General features: G+C 49.3%; 1 protein-coding gene across 1 annotated transcript in view; it reads left to right on the plus strand.

The window, feature by feature from the left end:
* The window catches only part of ABCC6 (ATP binding cassette subfamily C member 6), an 85009-nt gene that overhangs the window by 10325 nt on the left and 47867 nt on the right, over positions 1 to 26817 (plus strand). The window contains exons 2-11 of the mRNA XM_055253382.2: positions 26 to 228; positions 1803 to 2022; positions 3642 to 3790; positions 3930 to 4058; positions 9080 to 9205; positions 11273 to 11334; positions 14666 to 14797; positions 19929 to 20132; positions 21324 to 21501; positions 25619 to 25780. Of these exons, the coding sequence (XP_055109357.2) occupies positions 193 to 228; positions 1803 to 2022; positions 3642 to 3790; positions 3930 to 4058; positions 9080 to 9205; positions 11273 to 11334; positions 14666 to 14797; positions 19929 to 20132; positions 21324 to 21501; positions 25619 to 25780 (1398 nt within the window). The 5' untranslated portion in view covers positions 26 to 192. The remainder of the gene's footprint in view (positions 1 to 25; positions 229 to 1802; positions 2023 to 3641; positions 3791 to 3929; positions 4059 to 9079; positions 9206 to 11272; positions 11335 to 14665; positions 14798 to 19928; positions 20133 to 21323; positions 21502 to 25618; positions 25781 to 26817) is intronic.

Consider the following 26817-nt stretch of genomic DNA (forward strand, 5'->3'; position numbering starts at 1 on the left):
CCGTGGCCTCACCCCTGCCGCGCAGCTGGACCTTGCCCGGGGCCTCCCGATCCCGGAGCTCGAATCCCAGCCGGACCAGCCCAGCACGACCAGACCAGCCCCGCCTCTTCCCTGGCAGGATCGCAGCCGAGCAGTCTGCCCAGAGACTTAGCGACAGACAGACGCTGGGATCCACGACGACAGAAGGCGCCCATGGCCGCGCCTGCTGAGCCCTGCGCGGGGCAGGGGGTGAGTGCCCCCCATCGCGCCCCACTCTCCTCTTCCAGGCTTGGTTTGGCTGCAGATCGCTCGGGCTGCGATACTGGGGAGAGGAGAGACCCCCAAATTCCTGGACCCAGGAAGCGAAGAGACTTACTCCGGCCCCCTCACTGCAGCGGGCTGGACTCCTTTCACCAAGCCAGCCCCCGAGAGCCCAGCTCTGTTTAAGGGGCCACCAGACCTCCCAGCTGCTAGGAGCTTTGACCCTTATTTGCATAAAGCTAGTGGGTCCCCCAAGCCCTCCTACCCTGGAGAGCCCTTACCTCTCTGGTTTCTTTTTCCATTGCTCTTAGCAAAGGACTCCAGGGAGTGGAGTTCATGGGGTGGAGGTGGGGGTTGCAAACTGCCAGCATTTCGAGGGCCAGGGAGGTGAAGCAATAAGCTGGTATGAACTGAGGGCTTCCTCTGTGCCTAGCCTTGTGCCCAACCTTGTGCCATGCGGCTATGAACTTTGCTGCTATTAATCCATTTAATACAACTCATAGAGGTAGAGTCTCATTATCCCCCTTTTGCCGGGAAGGAAACTGAGACACAGAGAGGTTAAAGTTTGCACAGCCAGCGAGTTGTGAAACCAGGGGGAGTAAAAAGACAGCGGAGAGAGAATTGAAGAGGCGACATCCACTAAACTTCAGATTTCTTCTAGGGTAAGATAGGACCAGCAGACCTGCCGAGATGAAAATAACAGATCAAGCTGGGCCGGTGGCTCTTGCCTGTAATCCCAGTACCTAGGAGGCTGAGGCAGGAGGATTGCTTGAGGCCAGGAGTTCGAGACCAGCATGGGCAACACAGAGAGACCCCCATCTCTACAAAACATGAAAAAAAAAATTAGCCAGGCCTGGTGAGGCAGCTTATGCCTGTAATCCCAGCACTCTGAGAGGCTGAGGTGGGAGGATTGCTTGAGCCCAGAAAATTTGAAGCTTTGGTGAGCTTTGATTGTGCCACTTCAGCCTGGGCAACAGAGTGAGACCCTGTCTCTAAAACATAAATTAATTAATAATAAAAAATAAAAATAAATCATACATCAAGACCACCAGTCGAACAAGGTCTGGGGTCAGATAAGCCTGGGTCAGAGTCAGCTTTGCCACTTCCCATTTGTGTGGCCCTGAGGGAGGCAGTTCTCCAATCGGTACCTCAGTCTGCTGGTCTCTGAAATGGGGACAGTACTGCCTATGTCCTGGAGTTGTTACAAGGATTAACTGACAGTCTGTGCCTAGCAATGATTATGGAGCCCAGGTCTCCTAGACCACATGGCCCAGCTCCCTGGGTTCAAATCCCAGCCCTTCCACTCCTCTGCTGGGTAAAGTCAGCCAAGTTACTCAATCTCTCTGGTCCTCGGCTTCTTCATCTGCAAATCAATATAATTGCATCTACCTAGGCTTAATGTCAGGATGAAAGGAGTTGAGAATTAGTAGGTATTCCAAAGAGTACTTGGCACATTTTTGTGTAAATGTTAAAGATCCAAAAAGTTGCCTGGCCCCCCGGGACAGGTGAGCTGGGTACCCCTGCCTTATACCATCCTAAGGGTCCTCCTGGTGTTCCCTCAGGTCTGGAACCAGACAGAGCCTGAACCTGCTGCCACCAGCCTGCTGAGCCTGTGCTTCCTGAGAACAGCAGGGGTCTGGGTGCCCCCCATGTACCTCTGGGTCCTTGGTCCCATCTACCTCCTCTTCATCCACCACCATGGCCGGGGCTACCTCCGGATGTCCCCACTCTTCAAAGCCAAGATGGTAGCTGCCATCCCTGGGAGCCTGGAACCAGGCAATGGTGGGGGAGGCAGGGGACAGGCTGGAACCTGGTGAAGTCTTAAATTAGACTCCTATCAGGGTGTAAAAGGGAATCCGTTAATCAAACAGAGCAATATTAGAGAGGCTACAGAGGTCAATTCAATGGAACACGGTTCTCCCAAACAGATTTTGTAATTCCGAAAATCCATGCATGCACAAACACACACATACACTCCCATGTTCCTGGACAGGTTATAGCTACCATAACCTGGCATTTTCCAAAACATACCATGTAGACTCTTGGATACACAAGGTAATTTCAGGGCCATATTAGGATGAACCTTTTAAAAAGTTATGCATTTATTTTTATGTTCCCCCACTGGCTGTATTATAGGACAATTTTTATATGTGATATATATTTACTTTAGCGTGTTAAATAAACACTGGCATTCCAAGTGTGAGCCTTTCTGCCCATCCATCCTCTTCTACTCCATTCTTGTAGGCTTCCAAAGAATGTTCTTCAGAGTTCATTCATTCTTCTGCCATTGTGTTAATTTTTGCATTATCACCCACCACCATCCCAGGGGTTGGCAAACTTAAACAGCCAAATAGTACATAGTATTTGAGACTTTGTGAGCCAGGTAATCTTCCTTCCGAACACTGAACTCTGCCATTCCAGAATGAACGCAATAGTCATAACCCTAGACAACAGTCATGACTGTGTTACTTTTTTTTTCTTTTTTGAGATGCAGTTTTGCTCTTGTACTGGAGTGCAATGGTGCAATCTCGGCTCTCTGCAACCTCTGCCTCCTGGGTTCAAGTGGTTCTCCTGTCTCAGTCTCCCCAGTAGCTGGGATTACAGGTGCCCGCCACCACACCTATTTTTTTGTATTTTTAGTAGAAACAGGGTTTCGCCATGTTGGCCAGGCTGGTCTCCAACTCCTGACCTCAGGTGATCTGCCTGCCTCAGCCTGCCAAAGCGCTGTGATTACAGGTGTGAGCCACCACCCCCGGCTGACTGTGTTTCAATAAAACTTTATTTGTAGTCACTGAAATTTGGATTTCGTGTAATTTTCACCTGTCGTGACATATGCTTTTTATTTTTCTTTGATGATTGATAGTTTGCCAACTTCTGCTTTAAACTGAGGTTCTTTGAGCAGTTCCTCCAATGTGCCTTAGCTCTGGCCTTCCCTCTGGTGTGTCCATGTTCTCTCATTTTCTTCCTTCCTTTTATTCAATAGAGAAACCAATATATATTAGAGAGACCCTAGAAACTTACTGGCCCAACAGAGAGTTGCTCCTTGATTTCATAGCAGGGATTGAAAAATGACTTGGAGAGAGGACAGTTTTTTACCTGGTGAGTACATTTCATTTCCTGCTGTTTCTTCACAGCCAAAGTCATCTCACATGTGCACGATTGGAGCACTTCCTGCATTTTGGAAAACACTCGGTTGGCTCAAGCCCTTGCTGTGCATTATTTATATGACAGTTACAGGTCAGGGCTGATCTGCAATGCCCTTTACACATTGTTCACCTTGGCACGTTGCTAGCTGGTGACCCTGGTATACTCAGTATCAGCCGGAAGGTTGCAGAACCAGCTCCCAGTTGGACATGGGGTCGCCCACCAGTTTGCTGTGACCTCTCTTATTGCCCCCCAAGCTTATCTAAGCCTGTATCCTCAGGTGCTTGGATTCGCCCTCATAGTCCTGTGTACCTCTAGCGTGGCTGTCGCTCTTTGGAAAATCCAACAGGGAATGCCTGAGGCCCCAGAATTCCTCATTCATCCTACTGTGTGGCTCACCACGATGGTAATGATGCCTTCAGTCTGGAGCCTGGCTGCCTCCCAGCTGCTGCTTTGCCTGCCACAGTGGAGAACAAGGGGAAGAGAAGAGGCTCCCTGCAGCCTCCCACCCTCCCCTAAGGGGCCTCCCTGACTTTCCTGTCCAGAGCTTCGCAGTGTTCCTGATTCACACCGAGAGGAAAAAGGGAGTCCAGTCATCTGGAGTGCTGTTTGGTTACTGGCTTCTCTGCTTTGTCTTGCCAGCTACCAACGCTGCCCAGCAAGCCTCCGGAGGGGTAAGTCAGGGCGTGGGCCATCCCAGGAAACCAAAATGGTGGCTCATGCCTTGGGTCCCTTCCTTTCTCCTCCTGTTTCCACATACGACTTATTCTCTATACAGTGACACACACAAGCCAGTCACTTACACTCTAGAGACACAAAATCCACTCCCGCACCTGTAAGTACCCATCATCCCATACATTTCTTATCAACACAATTTCCTGTCTTACACGCCCACATCACACGTGCCACTTGCACATGATGCACACACTTACAGGCACTGATGCATACATCACACAAGCACATGCATGCATGCACACACAACCTGGGCACAGACACACCTGTGTGCACACATACCCCTATGTGCACGTCTCCCCTCATCTCATGGATTCACCCTCCCCATGTGCCTATGCACCTATATTTACACACTCATTCTGCACACCCACTCATATTTCTGTTGCCCAATCTGGGAAGCAGCTTTTTTTTTTTTTTTTTAAGAGGCTTGCTCTGTCGCCCAGGCTGGAATGAAGTAGCACAATCTCGGCTCACTGCAATTTCTGCCTCTCGGGTTCAAGCGATTCTCCTGCCTCTGCTTCCTGTGTAGCTGCGATTACAGGTGCATGCCACTACACCTGGCTAGTTTTTGTATTTTTAGTAGAGACGAGGTTTCACCATGTTGGCCAGGCTGGTCTCAAGCTCCTGACCTCAAGTGATCCGCCCGTCTTGGCCTCCCAAACTGTTGGATTACAGGCATGAGCCACTGCGTCCGGCCGGAAGCAGCGTTTCTATACTAGGAGATGTGATGGGTCATTTTCTTCGTAAAGAGAAAAACATGTAGTCTAGACCAACTTCTCTCAGCCTCAGCTTTAGCAACATTGTGGCCAGATAATTCTTTGTTGGGCAGACAGGGCTGTCCTGTTTGCTATAGGGTATGAAACAGCATCCCTGGCTTCTGCCCATAGATGCCAGTAGCATACCATCCAATTGCAGTAACCCAAAATGTCTCCAGATATCACCAAGTGTCCCTGGGGGTGAGGAGGACAAAGTCACCCACCTATTGAGAGGCACTCGCCTTGACAGAGTGCTTAGCCAAGGCTTCTGGGAGAGGGAGTTATCTTAACACCAGTGAACAGGCTGCAGCAGGTTTCAGATATTTTACTTCATTATTTTATTTTTGTGGAGACAACATCATGCTTTGTTGCCCAGGCTGATCTTGAACTCCTGGGCTCGAGCAATTCTCTGACCTCAGCCTCCTAAAATGCTGGGATTAGAGGCATGAGCCACCATGTCTGGACTCACAGATCATTTCTTGAGTCCAGTGGTTACTCCACCCTGCCCCTAAAGGAGAAGGTAGAGAAGCATCACCCTGTCCTTAAGGACAGAGTTTTTATTTTTTGTTTGTTCATTCTGAGACAGTCTTGCTCTATTGCCCAGGCTGGAGTGCAGTGGCACGATCTGGGCTCACTACAACCTCCACCTCCCAGGTTCAATCGATTCCCATACCTCAGCCTCCCAAGTAGCTGGGATTACAGGCATGTGCCACCATGCCCAGCTAATTTTTGTATTTTTAGTAGAGACAGGGTTTCAACATGTTGGTCAGGCTCGTCTCAAACGCGTGACCTCAAGTGACTCACCTGCCTTGGCCTCCCAAAGTGCTGGGATTACAGGCGTGAGCCACAGCGCCTGACCAAGGACAGAGTTTTTAAAAGAGTAACCTTTGTAACTAAGGGGAAATTCCACAGGTTATTCAGTAATTTCTGAAATGGTGGGCTCCCGCAGTTGACACAAGTCAGCTTTTTGGGACACAGCATAGAAACAATAATACTGGGACCATATACACTCTGGGGCTCCAACCATGTGCCAGGCACTGTGGCAGGCACTCACACACCTCTCCTCATTGGATTTTCACAAGAGTTCACAGTGATGGATTCTTTTTTATTTTTTTGAATAGAAATAGAAACAAAGCCTCATTATGTTCCCAAAGCTGGTCTCAAACTCCTGGGCTCAAGTGATCTTTCCACCTAAGCCTCCCAAAGTGCTGGGATTACAGGCTTGAGCCAATGTGCTCAGCCAGTGATGGATTCTAGATGTCCCATTTTAAAGATGAGGGAGACTAAGGCTAGGAGAAGGGAATGACGGCCTCGGGGCCACAGAGCTTGGGAGTGCAGAGCCTGAGTTCATCTCAGGAAAATTCAGAACAAACTTTCTGAGAGAAACAGTGGGGAAAACAGTGGGAGTTTAGGGAAGATGGGCCATATTGTCATTGGAATATCCAATTGTCTGCTATCTGCCAAAAAAAAAACCCAAAACTAGAAGAGTATAAAATCCAGTAGAGGAATCGTGATTTAAAACTAGGGCTCTGGTTTAAAGCCACAAAAACTCAGTTCACACTAGCTTAAGGAAAAGGGAAGGTCAGGGGGGTTATTAGCTCATGCATTTATTAGCTCACACCCATGGGATCTCCCAGGCATGACTGATCCAGGCCTGGGACCAGGTACCATCACCAGATCTCCACTTCTGCCTCTTGGCTCTGCCATGTTAGCTTGATTCTCCAATGGAGTGGCAAGAAGAGCCACCAATACCTTCAGACTTATGTTCTACCACGTAGCAAACCCAGCAGAATCTCCCGATGGTTCCAGCTCTCAAGTACCCAGCATGGGGTGCTATGTGCATTCCTAACCCTGCTATGGTAGCCAAAAGACTAGAACATATTCATTGGCCAGGCCTCAATCACCCACCCAGCCTTGGAGTAGAGTCAGTTCTACACAAATCACATGCCTGAACACAAGCAAAAAGACTTAGGAAGAAAGAAAATCAGTACATGGAAGAGATCTCTGCACTCCCATGATTATTACAGCACTGTTCACAATAAACAAGATTTGGAAGCAACCTAAGTGTCCATCAACAGATGAACCGATAAAGAAAATGTGGTATATATACACAATGGAGTACAATGCAGCCATAAAAAAGAATGAGGTACTGTCATTTTCAACAACACAGATGTTAAGTGAAATAAGCCAGGCACAGAAAGACAAACTTTACATGTTCTCACTTATTTGTGAAAGCTAAAAATTAAAACAATTTAACTTATGAATGTACAGAGTAGACAGAAAGTTACTAGAGGCTAGGAAGGATAGTGGGTGGGGGAAATGGGGATGGTTAATGGGTACAAAAAAATAGAAAGAATAATACTTATTTGATAGCACAACAGGGTGACTACAGGCAATAATAATTTAATTGTACATTTTAAAATAACTAAAAGAGGCTGGACACAGTAGCTCACACCTGTAATTCCAGCACTTTGGGAGGCCAAGGCAGGAGGATCATCTGAGGTCAGGAGTTCAAGACCAGCCTGGGCAACATGGTGAAACCCCGTCTCTACTAAAAATAAAAAAAAATTAGCCAGGCATGGTGGTGCACACCTGTAATCTCAGATACTCAGGAGGCTGCGGCAGGAGGATCACCTGAACCCAGGAGACGGAGGTTGCAGTGAGCCAAAATCAAGCCATTGCACTCCAGCCTGAGCAACAGAGTGAGACTCCAACTCAATAATAAACTAAAAAATAAAATAACTAAAAGAGTAAAATGGATCATTTGTAACAGAAAGGATAAATGATTGAGGGGATGGAGACCTCATTTACCTTGATGTGATTATTATGCTTTGCATGCCTGTATCAAAATATCTCACGTCACCCAGAAATATATATATCAGGCCGGGCGCGGTGGCTCGTGCTTGTAATCCCAGCACTTTGGGAGGCCGAGGCAGGTGGATCACCTGAGGTCAGGAGTTCAAGACCAGCCTGGCCTACATGGTAAAACTCCATCTCTTCTAAAAATACAAAAATTAGCCAGGGCTCATGGCACATGCCTGTAATCCCAGCTACTCAGGAGGCTGAGGCAGGAGAATCACTTGAACCCAGGAGGCGGAAGGTGCAGTGAGCCGAGATCATGCCACTGCACACCAGCCTGGGTGACAAAGCAAGACTCTATCTCAAAAAAAAAAAAAAAAAACCAAGTATATATATACTTATACACACACACACACATACCTAAAATTAAAAAATAAAAAAAAAATTTTAAATTAAAAAAAGAAAGAAAATTAGGTTGTTTCTGACCAGATGACAGGGCAGCAGATGCAAAAATCATCGTGGTGTGGCAGCAGGAGCATCACAATTTGGACCAGATCATCTGCGTGTCCTTGAACAAGGTGCTGTCACTTCTCTGAGCCTTGATTTCCCCATGAGTCAAAGGAAGCAAGTAAACTCCAGCTGATGAGACTGTGTATGGCAAGAATGCCGCATGTGCCCAGGGCAGGGCCAGTGCTCAATAAAACCAGCTCTCATCTCTGGAAACCAGAGAACCCTGGCCAAGGGGGAGCAGGGTTGAAGATTGGGGTAGAGGGTGGAATGGAGAAAGGATTTCTTTTGTGGCACAAAGAAGAAGGTAAAGTGTTTCTTCATCTCATTGTCCCAGCAGCTGTGGCCAATCATCACGTGGCTAAGGACAAACCCCAGACACAGCCCTGGCCCACCATTTGTATAGACCTAATATTACAAATTGGGTATTTGAAAATTAGGACCTGCTGGGCGTGGTGGCTCATGCCTGTAATCCCAACACTTTGGGAGGCCAAGGCAGGCAGATCTCTTTAGGTCAGGAGTTTGAGGCCAGCCTGGCCAACATGGCAAAACCCCATCTCTACTAAAAATATTTAAAAAAATTAGCCAGGCATGGTGGTGGGCACCTGTAATCCCAACTACTCAGGAGGTGGAAGCAGGAGAATCACTTGAACCCAAGAGGCAGAGGTTGCAGGGAGCCGAGATCATGCCACTGCACTTCAGCATGGGTGACAGAGTGAGACTTTGTCTTAAAAAAAAAAAAAGAAAAGAAAATTAGAACCACTAGGAAAGCCAGGGCTCTGGCTTTCAAATACTCTTGCCCTGGTCCCCAGCATGGGCACTGACCCCAGATCAGAAACCTTTCTCTCCTCTGAGCACCCTCCTCTGCCTCCATTCCTTACCTTCTGCTTTCCCTCCCACAGGGCTTCCAGAGCGACCCTGTCCGCCACCTGTCCACCTACCTATGCCTGTCTCTGGTGGTGGCACAATTTGTGCTGTCCTGCCTGGCGGATCAACCCCCCTTCTTCCCTGAAGACCCCCAGCAGTCTGTAAGTCACCAAGTTCCAACCTCATTCCTGTTCCACTTTGAGGTCTCAGTCTCCCCCAGGTGACCAAAGTCTTTAATTTTTTATTCATTTAGCCATTCAGCAAAAAGTGCATTGCATTTCTACTCGACGCCACAGTTGGCAGACTTTTTCTATATGGGCCAAGAGAAAATATTTTGGACTCTGTGAGCCACACAGTGATCTCAGTGGCAACCACTCAACTCTGCCATTGAACACAAAAGCAGAATATGTCAACAAATTTCATGGCTGTGTTGCAATAAAACTATTTGCAGAAACAGGCAGTGGGCCAGATTTGGTCATAGCTTGCCAACCCCCCGCCATGCCCTAGCAAGGGCATAAGGATCTATGGTGAACAAGCAGACACAGTTTCCGTTCTCATGTAGCTACTGGTCAAGCAGGGGAACCAGACGTTGGTCACATAATTAAACAAATATGTTGAAAACTGGATGGTCACAGTGGCTCATGCCTGTAATCCCAACACTCTGGGAGGCCGAGGCAGGTGGATCACTTGAGGTCGAGAGTTCAAAGCCAGCCTGGCCAACATGGTAAGGCCTCATCTCTTCTAAAATTACAAAAATTAGCCAGGCATGGTGGTACACACCTGTAATCCCAGCTACTCAGGAGGTTGAGGCAGGAGATTGCTTGAATCCGGGATGTGGAGGTTGCAGGGAGCCGAGACTTTGCCATTGCACTCCAGCCTGAGCAACAAGAGCGAAACTCCACCAAAAAAAAAAAGAAGAAGGAAAAAGAAAATTACCCCTGAGTAAGTGCTCCATAGGAGAAGCTCATGAGAGACTGAGAGATTTACAATAGGTAACACTGAAGCAGTCTGTGAAATCAAGAAACAATTCTTTTGTGGAAGAGACTGATCTGACATCATATAAATAGATGTTCAAATGGGGCCAGATGCAGTGGATCATGCCTGTAATCTCAACACTTGGGGAGACCGAGGAAGGAGGATTGTTTGTGCCCAGGTGTTCTAGATCAGACTAGGCAATGTAGTGAGACCCCATCTCTACAAAAAGGTTTTTAAAAATAGCCAAGTGTGGTAGTGCATGCCTGTAGTCCCACTACAGGGTAGCTCTGTGGAGACTGAAGCAGGAGGATTGCTTGAATCCAAGAGATAAAGGCTACAGTGAGCTATGATTGCACCATTGCCCTCCAGCCTGGGTGACAGAGCGAGACCCTGTTTTCAAAAAAAAAAAAAAAATTGGCTTGAGAATAGCTAAAACTATCATAGGAATCTTTTTTGCACCTACCAGAGTAGCAACAAAATTTAAAAATTGATAAGCTGTGATGGCAGAAATGTGGTGAAATGGGCACCTTCACGCCTTATTGGTAAAGAGTACAGACTGTTGGAATCTTCCTGGTGCACCTGACAAAATCGCATGGCAGGTCTCTCTTCACAACATTTGCCGAGGGATATTGTCCAGGATCTCATTGTCTTCGTTATGCGGGGTCCTTGCTTTTGAGAAGCAAGGCAAGGCTTTGGTTTCAGTATAATCATAGTTATTCTTCTGAGCCACTGTTAGCTCTTACGTTGTGGACATTGTAGGCCTGTGGCCCAACCTCTTTTTACCTTGCCTGCTGGGAAGCACCAAGCTCACTGGTGTGCACCTCTGGCAAGGAGGCTGGGCACCTCGATGTGTACTTTCAGTAGAAAATACACCGTCAGAGCTGGGTGTAGTGGCTCATGCCTATAATCCCAGCACTTTGGGAGGCCGAGATAGGCAGATCACTTGAGGTTAGGAGTTTGAGACCAGCCTGGCCAACATGGTGAAACCCTGTCTCTACTAAAAATACAAAAAATTAGCTGTGTGTGGTGGCACACACCTGTCATCCCAGCTCTTTGGAAGGCTGAGGCAGGAGAATCACTTGAACCCAGGAGGCAGAGGTAGTAGTGAGCCAAGATCACACCACTGTACTCTAGCCTGGGCAACAGAGCGAAACCCTGTCTCAAAAAAAAAAAAAAAAAAAAAAAAAATACACAGTTCGTCCTGTCTTCCTACCTTGCCACATATTTCCCTTCTCCATTTTTGTCTGTTGCAGAACCCCTGTCCAGAGGCTGGGGCCTCCTTCCCCTCCAAAGCCATGTTCTGGTGGGTTTCTGGGTAAGTAAAGTCGCAGGGAAGGGTTGGGATGGTACCTCACCCACCTGCATTTGCTGCTCTGATTCCCACCCGTGGCCCTTCCAGTATGCTTACAAAGGCCAGCTAGTCTTTCTCCATCCCAGCTTCAGTGCTTTCTTCTTTGTGTTCAGTGTCCACCATCTGCATCCTGTTCCCATTCACTCACTGGAGTGAGATCTGGATTTGAATCCCGCCTCTGCCTGTTAGCAGGCCATGTCACAAACCCCCGGAGTCTCAGTTTTCCCTCTGTAAGATGGGGATGACTCAACCTGCATGAGACGGAAAGTGCTTAGTGCTTGCACACAGCAGGTGCTTAATAGTAATAGAATTGTCTCCAACACTTGATTTCAGTCATTCCACCAACATTTAATAGGCACCTACTATGTGCTAAGCCCCAGGGGTGAGGAGATAAAGGAGCAAGTGTCTACTTTCTAGAAGGTTCCAGACAGATTGAGAAAACAGCTGCTTCTCCAGGGCCAGCTCACAAGGCACTTGAGGATGTGCTCCCTCCTGACCACATTGCATTCAGATCTCAGTAGCACCTGACATGTGGATTTGAATCCTGGCCCTACCACTTCCTAGCTGTGTAGCTTTGGACAAGTTACTTAACCTCTCTGTGCCTCAATCTCCACTCCTTCAAAATGGGATTAATAATAGCACCTACCTCACAGGGTTGGAAGTTTAAATAAGATCAGATCTGTAAAGCACTTAGAACAGGACCTGGCAAATAATGAGTATAAGTGGTAATTATTTTTCTTTTCTTTTGAGATGGAGTTCCACTCTTGTTGCCGAGGCTGGAGTACAATAGCACGATCTCGGCTCACTGCAACCTCTGCCTCTCGGGTTCAAGCAATTCTCCTGCCTCAGCCTCCCGAGTAGCTGAGATTACAGGCATGCACCATTACACTCGGCCAATTTTGTATTTTTAGTAGAGACAGTGTTTCTCCATGTTGGTGAGGCTGATCTCAAACTCCTGACCTCAGGTGATCTGCCCGCCTCGGCCTCCCAAAGTGCTGGGATTACAGGCATGAGCCACTGTGCCCGGGCTATTCTTTTTCTTTTTTTTTTTTTGAGACAGAGTTTCACTCTTGTTGCCCAGGCTGCAGTGCAATGAATGGCACGATCTCAGCTCACTGCAACCTCCACCTCCCAGGTTCAAGCAATTCTCCTGCCTCAGCCTCCCAAGTAGCTGGGATTACAGGTGACTGCCATCATGCCCAGCTAATTTTTGCAGTTTTTTGTAGAGACCGGATTTCACCATGTTGGCCAGGCTGGTCTCAAACTCCTGACCTCAAGTGATCTACCCCCCTCGACCTCCCAAAGTGGTGGGATTACAGGCATAAGCCACCGCACCCGGCCTAAATGGCTATTAAATAAATGAAAAATACCGGGCTTTGAATGTGTGGAATTGGTAGAAAGAGCTTAGAGGTTTTCTAAACGGCTCTCCTGGGGGGTCCAGACCCTGCTTCCCAAACGTAAGCATTTGTGGACCACTCTTGATGCTTTTTTGTCCTATTGGGGCAAAAACTAAATTGAGTCACTTTTTTTACTCTAATAAACTGTTTTTAAAAAGAAACTCTCTATCACTGCTAAAATAGGAAAAATCTATAGCATTACTTGCCATATAGGAGAACTCCAAAAATAATTTCAGAGAAAATCAAGCCACGTTAATAATTTCTATGTCAGAAGAGTTGCTTCCCCAAGTTGGCTCTGCATTAGAAAAGGGAACTTGGTGGCCTGGCGCAGTGGCTCACGCCTATAATCCCAACACCTTGGGAGGCTGAGGCAGGTGGATCACCCAAGGTCAGGAGTTCGAGACCAGCCTGACCAAATGGTGAAACCTCATCTCTACTAAAAATATAAAAATTAGCCAGGTGTGATGGTGGGAGCCTGTAATCCCAGCCACTCGGGAGGCTGAGGCAGGAGAATCACTTGAACCCAGGAGGTGGAGGTTGCAGTGAGCCAAGATCACACCAGTGCACTCCAGCCTGGGCAACAGAGTGAGACTCCATCTCAAAAAAATAAAAAGAATAAAAATAAAAAAGAAAAGGGAACTTGGTAAGGCTTAGAGAAGAGTCACAGACCAGAACCAGGCAAGACCCTCTGGCTGGTGTCATCAGAAAGATTAAAGAGACCTGAGGCCAGGTGCAGTGGTTCACACCCATAATCCCAACACTTTGGAAGGCCAACCCCGACCGATCACTTGAGGCCAGGAGTTCGAGACTGGCCTGGCCAACATGGCAAAATCCCGTCTCTACTATAAACAAAAAAATTAGCCAGGTGTGGTGGCTTACGCCTGTAGTCCTAGCACTTTGGGAGGCTGAGGTGGGAGGATTGCTTGAGGCCAGTACATCGAGACCAGCCTGGCCAACATGATGATACCCCAACTAAAAACACAAAAATCAGCCAGACGTGATGGTGGACGCTTGTAATTTCAACTACTCAGGAGGCTGAGGCATAAGAATCGCTTGAGCCAGGGAGGCGGAGGTTGCAGTGAGCCCAGATCACGCCAATGCACTCCAGCCTAGGCAACAGAGTGAGACTCCGTCTCAAAAAATAATAATAATTAAAAAATAAAGCTGAGGGAGGAGTTCAAGCTTCTTCTACAGTGATAGTTTTGGACAATGGACTTCTGACTCCCAGGGTAATGTCTGCTTCCCTTGCCAAGGGCTATCCCTTGGTTTAGCCACTGAATTTCTCTACACTTCTTTTCCTTCCCCATCTGTAAAATAGATCTATAATAATATACTCATACATTTATACAATTATAAACTATCAATTTACAGGCTGCGTGTGGTGGCTCATGCCTGTAATCCCAGCAATTTGGGAGGCTGAGGCAGGTGGATCACCTGAGGCCAGGAGTTCGAGACCAGCCTGGCCAACATGGTGAAACTCCATCTCTACAAAAAATGCAAAAATTAGCCGGGTATGGTGGTGGGTGCCTGTAATCTCAGCTACTCAGGAGGCTGAGGTGGGAGAATCGCTTGAACCTGGGAGGTGGAGGTTGCAGTGAGCCGAGATTGCGCCACTGCACTCCAGCCTGGGAGACAGAGCAAGACTCCATCTCAAACAAACAAACAATAATAATCTACCTTATGGGTTCATGTAAGAATTAATGAGACAATCTTTGTGAAATGAGAAATGCCCTGCAGACGTTAGGTAGGGTTAGTGAATTGCTTTCTTTTTACTCAGGGGCCAGCAGAGGTACAGAGAGGTAAAGTGACTTACCCAGGGTCACACAGCTACCCACCTGGCCAGGATCCTGCAGGGGAGAATGGCAGGAAAAGCTTTCCCTGGTGCGCCTCTTTTGCAGGCTGGTCTGGAGGGGATATAGGAGGCCACTGAGACCAAAAGACCTCTGGTCACTTGGGAGAGAAAACTCCTCAGAAGAACTTGTTTCCCGGCTTGAAAAGGAGTGGATGAGGAACCGCAGTGCAGCCCGGAGGTAAGTGGGTGGAGACCAAGAACTCACCTGGATGCTCCTTGTGAAAAGCTCATCATTGGCCGAGTGTGCTGGCTCATGCCTGTAATCCCAGCATTTTGGGAGGCCGAGGCAGGTGGATCACAAGGTCAGGAGTTCAAGACCAATCTGGCCAACATAGCGAAACCTCATCTCTGCTAAAAATACAAAAATTAGCTGGGCGTGGTGGTGGGCACCTGTAATCCCAGCTACTCAGGAGGCTGAGGCAGTAGAATCATTTGAACCCAGGAGGCAGAGGTTGCAGTGAGTGGAGATGTCACCACTGCACTCCAGCCAGAGCGACAGGGCGAGACTCCATCTCAAAAAAAAAAAAAAAAGAAAAAAAAGAAAAGCTCATCATTTGACCCCCAGTGCAGCCCCCAACGCTACTCTTGCTGCACTACTGCCTCCCCACCTTGCCTTCCAGCTGATCCCACTGAGTAGTATCAGGTTCAAGATATGGTTCCTCCCAGAACGCATCACAGGTTCCTACAAACAGCTTCCTACAAATGGGGAAACGGCAGAATGACAGGCAGGAAAGAGAAGAGGTATTTTAAGGCCGGGGTGGAGGGTTGGGAGGTGACTCATAACACGCAGGCAGCTGCTCACTTAAGGTATAACCTGAGCAGTTCCTTTCCTGGGCCTCAGTTTTCTCATCTGTTCAGTGGGGATGTCATTAGCCCCAGCTCATAGCTTATGGGGATGGAAAAAAAAGATGATTTACAGAAAAGAACTTGCAAATGTCTTGCAAATGGGAAGTGCTCAAGTGCTGTCAGTCATCCAGAGGGTGTTAAGATCTTTGGAGTTATCCACTCTGTCCACTCCTGCCCTCAGTGGCATCTCTGGAAACTTCTCTGCAGCCCTTAGAGCCTGGGATGCCTCATTTGAGAAACTCTGGTCTAGATAAATTAGCCTACATAGGATTAGATAAAATTGGGTTAAATGTTGCCCTGCCTTCAAATAGTGATGACCTTGGACGTTGCTTAACCTCACTGGACCTTGGTGTTTCAGGAGACAGAACAAAGAAGTAAGTCCGCTCTGTGGGAAGTTCCCTGCATACTCTGGGATTTTGTGGTAGTTGTTGCAGATGGCTGAATCCCACACATTAAGAGAGACAGAGAAGAGAGAGATTGATACTATAGGCTCACACAGCTAAGGGGATCTAGCCTCAGGTGATGCTGGATCAGGGGACTCACATGATGTCAGGATTCTCTCCTTTCATCTCCCATCCCAACTATTATCTACGTGTTGGTCTCTCCATAAGGCCTATCCCTTCCCATGCAAGTTCAGCAAATTCCAGCAGAATGAGAGAGCATCTCTCTCCTAACGTCCACATAGAAAATCCCAAGGAAGGCCTCTAATTGGCCTGGCTCAAGTCATGTGCCTGTCAGGGGCCAATCCCATGCCCAGGGGGCTGGTTCCATGACTGGTGGTCCCTTCAGAGCCACAGAAGAGGGTAGGGGCTGTTCCCACAAAGGAAGGGCATGTGTTTTTCCAAACAGAGTAAGTAGTGTGAGAGAACCAAAACATCAGTTCTCTCTCACCCCAGGCATGGCTTGCTGGACCCCCTTCACTGGGTTGGTTGGTTGGTTGGTTGGTTTTTTGAGACAGAGTCTCACTCTGTCACCCAGGCTAGAGTGCAGTGGCATGATCTCGGCTCACTGCAACCTCCACCTCCTGGGTTCAAGCGATTCTCCTGCCTCAGCCTTCCGAGTAGCTGGGACCACAGGCGTGCGCCACCACATCTGGCTCGTTTTTTAATTTTTTTAGTAGAGACAAGGTCTCACCATGTTGGCCAGGGTGATCTTGAACTCCTGACCTCAGGGGATCTGCCTGCCTTGGCCTCTCAAAGTGCTGGGATTACAGGTGTGAGCTACTGCACCTGACTCACCCTCTACTTTTAAATGATTTTACAGAAGTGGCAGAATTCAGACCACAGGGGCTCTGGAAGGAGCCTCTGCCAACTCCTGGCATCCCCAGCCAACATGAAAATTACAGGTCACCCAACACTAGAACTAAAGGGTAGAAACATTCTCCAGAACAGTTTGAGAATCCTCCCATAAACAGTTGACAGAAAGAAAGGGGAAAGATAGGGTTATATAAAGACCAGGCTCTATCAGCTTCTGAACCAACTGACTGCACCCACAGAGAACTTTGGTTTTCTTTCTGAAGTATTTTGCAACTACTGGGGGAAGGGAGAGGGCGTCCTCCTGAGAGGCCACACAACAGCCACCTGCTGGTCAAGTCAGCTTCACTAATTTTTGTATTTTTTATTAGAGGCGGGGTTTCTCCATGTTACTCAGGCTATCAGACTGGCCCTGAACTCCTGACCTCAGGTGATTCGCCCGCCTCGGCCTCCCAAAGTGCTGGGATTACAGGTGTGAGCCACCACGCCCGGCCTCCACCACTCCCTTTTGTATCCCCCAACTCACACCTTGCCCATGCCACTCATGCATACCCCCTGCCTTGCCCCACTATCATTTGTGAGAGCTGCACTAAATGGCCTTCAGTCCAGAGACCAGACGTCAGACAGCAATCTGGACATCTTCCTTGATGGAGGTGAGACCTGCAGGAGAGGAAAACGCTTGCTATGGAGCCTGCAGGCTGAACACACTGACTCTCTGACGCAAACAGCACAAATAGAACTGAGCAAAACCTCAGCCAGAAAGAAAACTTTCCAGTCAACTCTTCCCCGACCCCATTTTGCAGATGGAAACACTAAGGCTCAGAGGAGAGGAGACAGGGCAGGCATTGGAACCACAGTTTCCTGGCTCCAAAGCCAAGTTCTGTCCACCCAGCCAAGCTCCTTCCTTCCTTCTATAAATTTTTATAACAGTATGTGCGGGGGGCACTCTTGTTAGGCCCTTTGCGCACATCACTCAATCTGTTTTTCCCATTCGTTTGACAAGTGTTTATTGAGCTCCTACTGTGTGCAGGAGCTGGACTCTATACTAGGGACATCTTGGTGGAAAATACAGGCAAAGTCTACCCACCTGGGGTTCTAACGAGACAAAGAGAGGGTTGGAGCCATGGGCATGGCTGTGAAGGCAATGGATTAAATGGCAGGATCAGACCGGAAGGGGTGGCCAGGGATGCTCTCTGTATGGAAGGGGCATCTTCTTGGCTTTGAGACCCAAATGCCAAAATATTTGTGAGCAGCAGGCCACACCCACTCAGTAACAGAGCTGAACCACCACCCTCCATAGATGCCAAACCAAACACCAGATCAGACCAATAATGTGGGACAAAGACCTCGGCCTTGAAGGGTCTGGCCACCTGAGCTCACCAGAGTTTTTTTCTTATGCTTCTTTTTTTAATTATTATTTTATTATGGTGAGGTTGGGGGTCCTTAATGCACAAGAAACCCTCTACGAACCATAAATCAAAATCTAGGCTCAAATCCCTGCTCTGCCCTTGCTGTGTGACCTCGGGTGGCTGTCACCACCTCTCAGAGCCTCAGCTTCCCCTTCTGTAAAATGGAGAGCCTAATAATGCCCACCTGGCAAGGGGACCCAGGGGAGTCAGTGAGCTCCTTCGTGTAAAGAGCTGATCCCAGCACGTGGCCCCGGGTCACAGACCTGTAATGGGGATTGAAATTACTGATAAGTGGCCAGGCATGGTGGCTCACACCTGTAATCCCAGCACTCTGGGAGGCCGAGGCAGGTGGATCACCTGAGGTCAGGAGTTTAAGACCAGCCTGGCTAACATTGTGAAACCCTGTCTCTACTAAAAATACAAAAATGAGCCAGGCATCGTGGCGTGCGCCTGTAATCCCAGCTACTCGGGAGGCTGAGGCAGCAGAATTGCTTGAACCCAGGAGGAAGGGGTTGCGGTGAGCCGAGATTGCTACACTGCACTCCAGCCTGGGCGACAAAAGTGAAACTCTGTCTCAAAAAAAAAAAAAAAAAAAAAAAAAGAAATTACTGATAACCTTATAGGTTGTCAGAGCCACAGGGGACTCAGCGGGGGACCACACCCATCCTCTCACACACAGAGAGAGGAGCAGTGTGCCCGCCCAGGACCACACAGCAACCGGACTGTCAGCAGCTGCATCGCCCCAGCCTCTCCTTTACCGCCCAGGGCTTCTGACCTGCCTCAGAGGGGCCCTCAGGCCTCCCCCTATCTCCTCCTCTCCTTCCCTCACCTTAGCTCTTCTCTGTGGCCCCTGGTTATGGCCAAAGGCTGGGGATCTTATTAGTTTGAGGCAGCCTGAGCTTCTGTCTGCACTTTTATCCAGAGCCAGAGCACTAGGCCCCATGCACATCAGCCATGATTCTTCACCAGTTCAAAACCACCTAAGGGCTGGCTGGTTGTGTGTGTTGGGGACAGGCTGCTCTTCTTCCTCCAGGTTGACAACATGATAGGTTGTAAAGTACATGAGACGCCAGGTGCGATGGCTCACATCTGTAATCCCAGCACTTTGGGAAGCTGAAGCGGGTGGATCTCCTGAGGTCGGGAGTTCAAAACCAGCCTGGCCAACATGGCATAACCCCTTCTCTACTGAAAATACAAAAATTAGCTGGGTATAGTGGCACTTGCCTGTAATCCCAGCTACTCGAGAGGCTGAGGTGGGAGAATGACTTGAACTGGGAGGTGGAGTTTGCAGTGAGCCAAGATCACACCACTGCACTCCAGCCTGGGCAACAGAGGGAGACTTCGTCTCAAAAAAAAAAAAAAAAAAAAGAAAGAAAAGTGCATGGGCTCTGGAGGCAGACAGCTGGAATCACATTCCAGTTCTTTTACTTCTCAGCTGTGTGCCCTTGGGCAAGTTCACTTCTCTGAACCCCAGTTTTCTCATCTGTGAAATGGGAACAACACCTGGCTTCTCGGGGGTCTTAGGATGACGGGAGTGCCTGGCACATAGTAGGTGCTCAACACGTGTGCTTTCCCATGACCATCTAAGAGGCCTCAGAGTGCCCTCCTGCCCTGCCCCCCAACTCCTGTGATTGTCTCTTAAGTGGGTACTCAGGGTAATAAGGAGGAACAGGTGAGGGAGCCAGGCTAGATCCACACCACCCGTCTCCATTGTTGGGAAAACAACCCTTTAATGCCTGGCCCTGCTGCTGGCGGCTGAGTATAAAATGGGACCCAGAGCTAATCTCTCCCCTCCCCTCAGGCATACCAAGGCAACAGCATTTAAAAGGAAAGGCGGCAGTGGCATGGAGGCTCCAGAGACCCAGCCCTTCCTACGGCAAGAAGGGAGCCAGTGGGGCCCACTGCTGAAGGCCATCTGGCAGGTGTTCCATTCTACCTTCCTCCTGGGGACTCTTAGCCTCATCATCAGTGATATCTTCAGGTTCACTGTCCCCAAGCTGCTCAGGTGAGTCCCAGACTTCAAGTGACCTGCTAAGGCGGGTGGTCTCTTAGTGGCATCCTTCCAGGGCCAGGGGGCCTCAGCTCTCCTGCCTCTGCCTATACATCTGGTGCTCGGGACACTGGAGGATGGGTGAGAAGGATGCTGAGGAAGGGAAATGATTAATGAGAAAGTGACTGACCCCCAGAAGAGCAAATAAGCAAGCTCTTACCTGACTGCATCAATTAGCTTTTGCTGTAAAATACCCCAAATGTGAATGGCTTAAAATTACAAGCATTCATTTATTTAGTTCATGGTAATGTGGGTCAGTAATGTGGGCTGGGCTCAGCTGGGTGGTTCTTCTTTTCTTGCCTGGGTTTTCTCAGTGCCTGCAGTTGTGTATCTGAGGCTGGGATGGCTGTCTCTGCTCCATATGGGTTCCCATTCTCCAAAAGGCTAGCTCACTTGTTCATGTGGCTGCTTGGGAGGGTTCTAAGAAACAGGCCAAAAGCCACATTTTCTCTTGAGGCCTAGGCTCAGGGCCAGCATGGCTTTACCACCACTCTACTCTGTTGGCCAAAGCCAGTTTTGTAGCCAGCCCCGATTCAAGTGGTGTCTGCTCAGCTGCCATAACAAAGCATCACAGACTGAGTGGCTTGAACAAGAGAAATGTATTTTCTCATGATTCTGGAAGCTGGAAGTTCGAGATTAGGTATCTGCAAGGTGGTTCCATCTTAGGCCTCTGTCCTTAGCTTGCAGTTGGCCACCTCCTCCCTGTGTCTCCATGTGGTCTTTCCTCTGTGTGCGCCCCCTGGCGTCTCCTTGTGTGTCTACATTTCCTCTTCTTAAAAGAACCCCAGTCAGATTGGATTAGGGCCCAGCCTAATGACCTCATTTTAACTTCATTGCCTCTTTAAAGGCCCTGTTTCCAAATACAGTCACATTCAGAGGTACAGGGGTCGGAGCTTCAACATATAAACTTTGTGAGGACACAATTTAGCCCATAACAAGTGGGGACAAAAACTCCACCTCTTGATCTTGAGGAGCTGTAGTCAGATTGAAAAGGAGTATGGACAGTGGGAGAAATAACAGAGACCATTATTGCAAGAAAGTCAACTACACCAACTGATCCTCCACACCTGGACTGGTTTGGGCAAAGGCAACCCCCTTGGGCACCTCCTCTCACCAGCTGTACCTTCTCCGTCCTTCCCCTGAAAGCCTTTTCCTGGAGTTTATTGGTGATCCCAAGCCTCCAGCCTGGAAGGGCTACCTCCTCGCTGTGCTGATGTTCCTCTCGGCCTGCCTGCAAACGCTGTTTGAGCAGCAGAACATGTACAGGCTCAAGGTGCTGCAGATGAGACTGCGGTCGGCCATCACTGGCCTGGTGTACAGAAAGGTGAGCCCTGGGGGGCAAGCGCAGGCCTTCCCAGCCAGTAAAAGCAATATCACTGAGCAGGCAGTAATGTTATCAGCAGCTGAGAACGCATTCAGTCCTTGCTTATTAGAGTCACTCATGATACGTTCTCACTTCCTTAGTTATTTCTCTTTATTATATGTATTTATTTTTTTGAGACAGAGTCTCACATTGTTGCCCTGGCTGGAGTGCAGTGGTACAATCTCGGCTCACTGCAACCTCAGCCTCCTGTGTTCAAGCAATTCTCCTGCCTCAGCCTCCTGAGTAACTGGGACTACAGACACGTGTCACCACGCCCGGCTTATTTTTGTATTTTTGGTAGAGACAAGGTTTTGCCATGTTGGTCAGGCTGGTCTCGAACTCCTAGCCTCAAGTGATCTGTCTCAGCTCCTTAGTTATTCCTGTAAGGTCTTGTGTGATCGGCCCCTAGGACGTCTCTGACCTCATTCCATCACACAGACACCCATCTCCTCCCTGCTCACTCTCCTCCAGCCACACAGGTCTCCTTTCAGCTCCTCAAACACTCCAGGCACCCATCCACCCTGGGGCCTTTGCAGTTGTTCTCACTGCCTAGACACCATTTCCACTCCCCCTAATCTAATTTTAATTTTTGAGCCTAATTTTAACTTCCACTCATTCCCCCTTGAGGATAAAGGATTAACCTTCTGATAAGGTGGCCTGTCAGCTGTGTTCCCAGACAATACTGCTTGTGGTAAAAAGGACCCCTAGGCTGGGCACAGTGGTGCACACCTGTAATCCCAGCAATTTGGGAGGCTGAGGCAGGCAGATCACTTGAGGTCAGGAGTTCAAGACCAGCCTGGCCAACATGGCGAAACCCCGTCTCTACTAAAAATACAAAAATTAGCCAGGCGTGGTGGCGCATGCCTGTAATTCCAGCTACTCAGGAAGCTGAGACAGGAGAATTGCTTGAACCCGGGAGATGGAGGTTGCAGTGAACTGAGATCGTGCCACTACAGCGCAGCCTGGGTAATAGAGCGAGACCCCGTCTCAAAAAACAAATAAAAAATTTAAAAAATCCAAATTGCATCTGGCTGGAAGTTCTGTCCATTGACTGTGAATACCTGGTTGGAGGCCACAGCTTTAGACTTCTCTCTGTGCAGTAGCTCTTGTCCCTTCGGGGGACTCTGGAAGCTAAGTCCCTGGACTGCTGCCCCAAGAGCTATTGGCTTCTGTGGGGTATGGAGCATCTGAGCCAGGGCAGGTCCCGTCCCATGTAAGTCTCATTCCCTGACACCTGAGCTGTCCCCTAGGGGAGGAGGGGACAGAGGGGACAGCTCCTGGATGGCCGAGAGGGCAGCTCTTGATGCCGTCCTGCCAGAGGGCTGCGTCCCAGGCTCGTGTTCCCCTGTGTATGCCAGAGCTGGGTGTGCCCTATCCTGTCTTGAGAGTCCACATTTCCTGAGCCTAAGAGGAAGGCCACCTGACGAGCAGGCGTTGATCTTCCTATTCCCCACACACCCTCCGGGAGGCCTTCTTTGATCTCCTCATGAGATCAGATCCCTCCTCTCTAACCTCTGGGCTTTTTTTTTTTTTTTTTTTTCTTGACAGAGTTTTGCTCTTGTTGCCCAGGCTGGAGTGCAATGGTGCAGTCTCAGCTCACTGCAACCTGTGCCCGCTGGGTTCAAGTGATTCTCCTGTCTCAGCTTCCTGAATAGCTGGGATTACAGGTGTACACCACCATGCCTGGCTAATTTTGTATTTTTAGTAGAGACAGGGATTCACCATGTTGGCCAGGCTGGTCTCGAACTCCTGACCTCAGGTGATCCGCCCACCTTGGCCTCCCAAAGTGCTGGGATTATAGGCGTGAGCCACTGTGCCCAACCTGGGCTGCTTTTTTATGTTACGCAGAATAACTGCCATTAAAGCATGAGTTACAGAAATATTTTTGTTTTGTCTTATTTTTTGAGACAGAGTCTCACTCTGTCACCCAAACCGTAGTGCAGTGGTGCAATCTCGGCTCACTGCAACCTCTGCCTCCTGGGTTCAAGCGATTGTCCTGCCTCAGCGTCCCAAGTAGCTGGGATTACAGGCGCCCACCAGCATGCCCAGTTAATTTTTGTATTTTTACTAGAGATGGGCTTTCGCCACATTGGCCAGGCTGATCTCGAACTCCTGGCCTCAAGCAATCCACCCGCCTCGGCCTCCCAAAGTGCTGGGATTAGAGGTGTGAGCCACTGTGCCCAGCCAGTTATATGAATCTTTATTATAGAACCTTGTTCCTCACCTCAAACTCCAGTCCCGGGAGAGCAAGCCTCATCTCTGTTGTTCACAGCTGTGTTTTCAGTTCCCAGCTCGGTGTGAGTCACACAGTGGGCCCTATTCAAAGACTTGCTAAGTGGAGAATTTCGATGCCCAGTCATTCCTGGATCACTTCTTCACTCCCTCACACAGTCACAGAGAGGACTGCATGTGGAATTTGGCATTCAACCGGCTGGAAGAGGTCCACTGTGACCCCAGGGTTAAGGCAGACATGAGGCTGCCAGAGAACCAGGTTGGTGTCAGAGAAGCACGTGAAAGGTCTCACCCTTGGCCAGGCACGGTGGCTCACACTTGTAATCCCAGCACTTTGGGAGGCCGAGGCGGGCGGATCACGAGGTCAGGAGATCGAGACCACGGTGAAACCCCGTCTCTACTAAAAATACAAAAAATTAGCCGGGCGTGGTGGCGGGCACCTGTAGTCCCAGCTACTCGGGAGGCTGAGGCAGGAGAATGGCGTGATCCCGGGAGGCGGAGCTTGCAGTGAGCCGAGATTGCGCCACTGCACTCCAGCCTGGGCGACAGAGCGAGACTCCGTCTCAAAAAAAAAAAAAAAAAAAAAGGTCTCACCCTTGTCATGCCTTCGTCATCCTGGATTCCATCCCTTGTGTAGGAGCTTACAAGGCCTGTGACTGGGCAAGTTGCTCAACTTCTCTGTGCCTCAGTTTCTTTAGCCACAGAATGGGGTTAGTAAATGTTTATTTCATTGATTCTAGTCTCACATTTTTTTTTCACTCTAATACTTCCAAAATCGAGATGTCTTTTACATGTCTTAATTTAATTGGAAATGGTGTTTTCCTTGGTGAGAGAATAATAGAGAGCATTTTATCCATGGCATTTTTTTTTAAGACAGGGTCTTGCTCTGTTGCCCAGGCTAGAGTGCAGTGGCACCAACATGGCTCACTGCAGCCTCAACCTCCTGTACTCAAGCGATCCTCCCACCTCAGCCTCCCCAGTAGCTAGTTGGGACCATAGGCACACCACAACCATGCCTGGCTAATTTTTGTTTTCCCCGAGACGGAGTTTTGCTCTTGTCGCCAAGACTGGAATACAATGGCTTGATCTCAGCTCACTGCAACCTCCGCCTCCTGGGTTCAAGCAATTCTCCCACCTCAGCCTCCCAAGTAGCTGGGATTACAGGCGCCTGCCACCATGCCCAGCTAATTTTTGTATTTTGGGTAGAGACAGGGTTTCCCCATGTTGGCCAGGCTGGTCTCTACCTACTGACCTCAGGTGATCTGTCCACCTCGGCCTCCCAAAGTGCTGGGATTACAGATATGAGGCACCGCGCCTGGCCCCCTGGCTAATTTTTAAAAGTGTTTTGTAGAGATTGGGGCTTACTATGTCACCCAGGCTGGTCTCAAACTCCTGGGATCAAGCAATCCTCCCACCTCAGCCTCCCAGAGTGGTGGGATTACAGGCAGGGGCCACTGCGCCTGGCCTGGCATTAGATGGAATGAATATGGTAGTGCCTGCTTGGTACCATTCACAGCTGTGAGCACCCGGGACAGGATGAGGCTGTTCATTCAGCACAGTGCCTGCCACATGGTGAGCACTGGGCAGATGACCACCATTACCCATGTTGATCTGGTGTTTTCGTGCATGTTAAACATTATTACGTCTCCCGTGCTTTAGGGATCTTGGGGGATTTTCATTTTTGTCATCTCTGTGGATCCTCAGAGCCCTGAGAGGTTGGCCTAAGAGAGTTTACTCACCCACCTCGCAGACGTGTGAAGTGGGGCTCAGTGGGTGGAGAAGCCACTGGGGCATCCCTCTGCCCCGGCCTCCCCACTTTACTTCTCTCCTTCCGCCCACCCACCAGGTCCTGGCTCTGTCCAGCGGCTCCAGAAAGGCCAGTGCAGTGGGTGACGTGGTCAACTTGGTGTCCGTGGACGTGCAGCGGCTGACCGAGAGCGTCCTCTACCTCAACGGGCTGTGGCTGCCTCTTGTCTGGATCATGGTCTGCTTCGTCTATCTCTGGCAGGTATGCGAGAGGAGGAAGACGGGATTTAAACGGAGTCCCCCACCCTTCCTTCTCCCCCTCCTCCTCCCCCCTCCCACCCTTCCTCCTCCCCCCTCCCACCCTTCCTCCTCCTCCCTCCCACCCTTCCTCCTCCTGACTTAGTATTCAAAAGGCTGGAAGAGGTCTGCTGTGACCCCAGGGTTAGGGCAAGTTTGAGGCTGTGGGAGAACCGGGTTGGTGTCAGAGAGGCACATGAAAGGTTTTACCCTTGTTCTGCCTTCATCACCCTGGATTCCATTCCAGGTGTAGAAGCTTATAAGACTTCCTCCCCTCTCCCCCTGCACCAGCTTCCTCCTCCTGCCCCCATCCTCCTGCACCCCTCCCTGCACCCTCCCTCCTCCTCCATCCCCCCCACCTTCTACCCAAGCACCCCCTCCTCTTCCTGCACCCCTTCCTTTTCCTCCTTCCCCCTCCTCCTCCTCTTCCTCTCTCCTGCTCCACCTTCTTCCTTTCTGCTCCGTGTCATCTTCCCTCCCACTTCTTGCCTTCTCCCCTCTTCTCCTCTCCCCTCCTCCCTCTCTTCCCTCTCCTCCTCCCTCTCCTTCTCTTCTCTTTCTTCTTCCTCTCCTCCTTTTTCTCCCCACCTTCCACCCCCATCTCCTCCTTCTCTTCCTCCTCCAGTCCTGTCTCCATTTGCCTACTATTGTCTGATATAATGGGAAAAGTCTTCAATAAGAATGACCTTCACTTGACCTTGGGCAGGAAGCTCACCCTCTCTGGGCCTCAGTTTCCTCTGTAGAATGATGATGATGACGATGATGATGATGACATTGTCACTTCCCCATGTGCTATTAGGGTACCCAGTAGGCAAGTTAACCATGTTTTGAAGTTACCAGTAACCCTGGGGCACCACCGCAGCTACTGTCCACAAAACACAAGAGGAGAACATTTTAGGGGGAAAAATTGCTATTTAGTGTTCAAAAAACACATAGTAGCCATCAGGAAACAACCAAACAAAACATTTACTTTCCAACTTCATCCTTTAACTTTGTGGTATA

Source organism: Symphalangus syndactylus, chromosome 18 (assembly GCF_028878055.3).
Source record: "Symphalangus syndactylus isolate Jambi chromosome 18, NHGRI_mSymSyn1-v2.1_pri, whole genome shotgun sequence".
NCBI lineage: Eukaryota > Metazoa > Chordata > Mammalia > Primates > Hylobatidae > Symphalangus > Symphalangus syndactylus.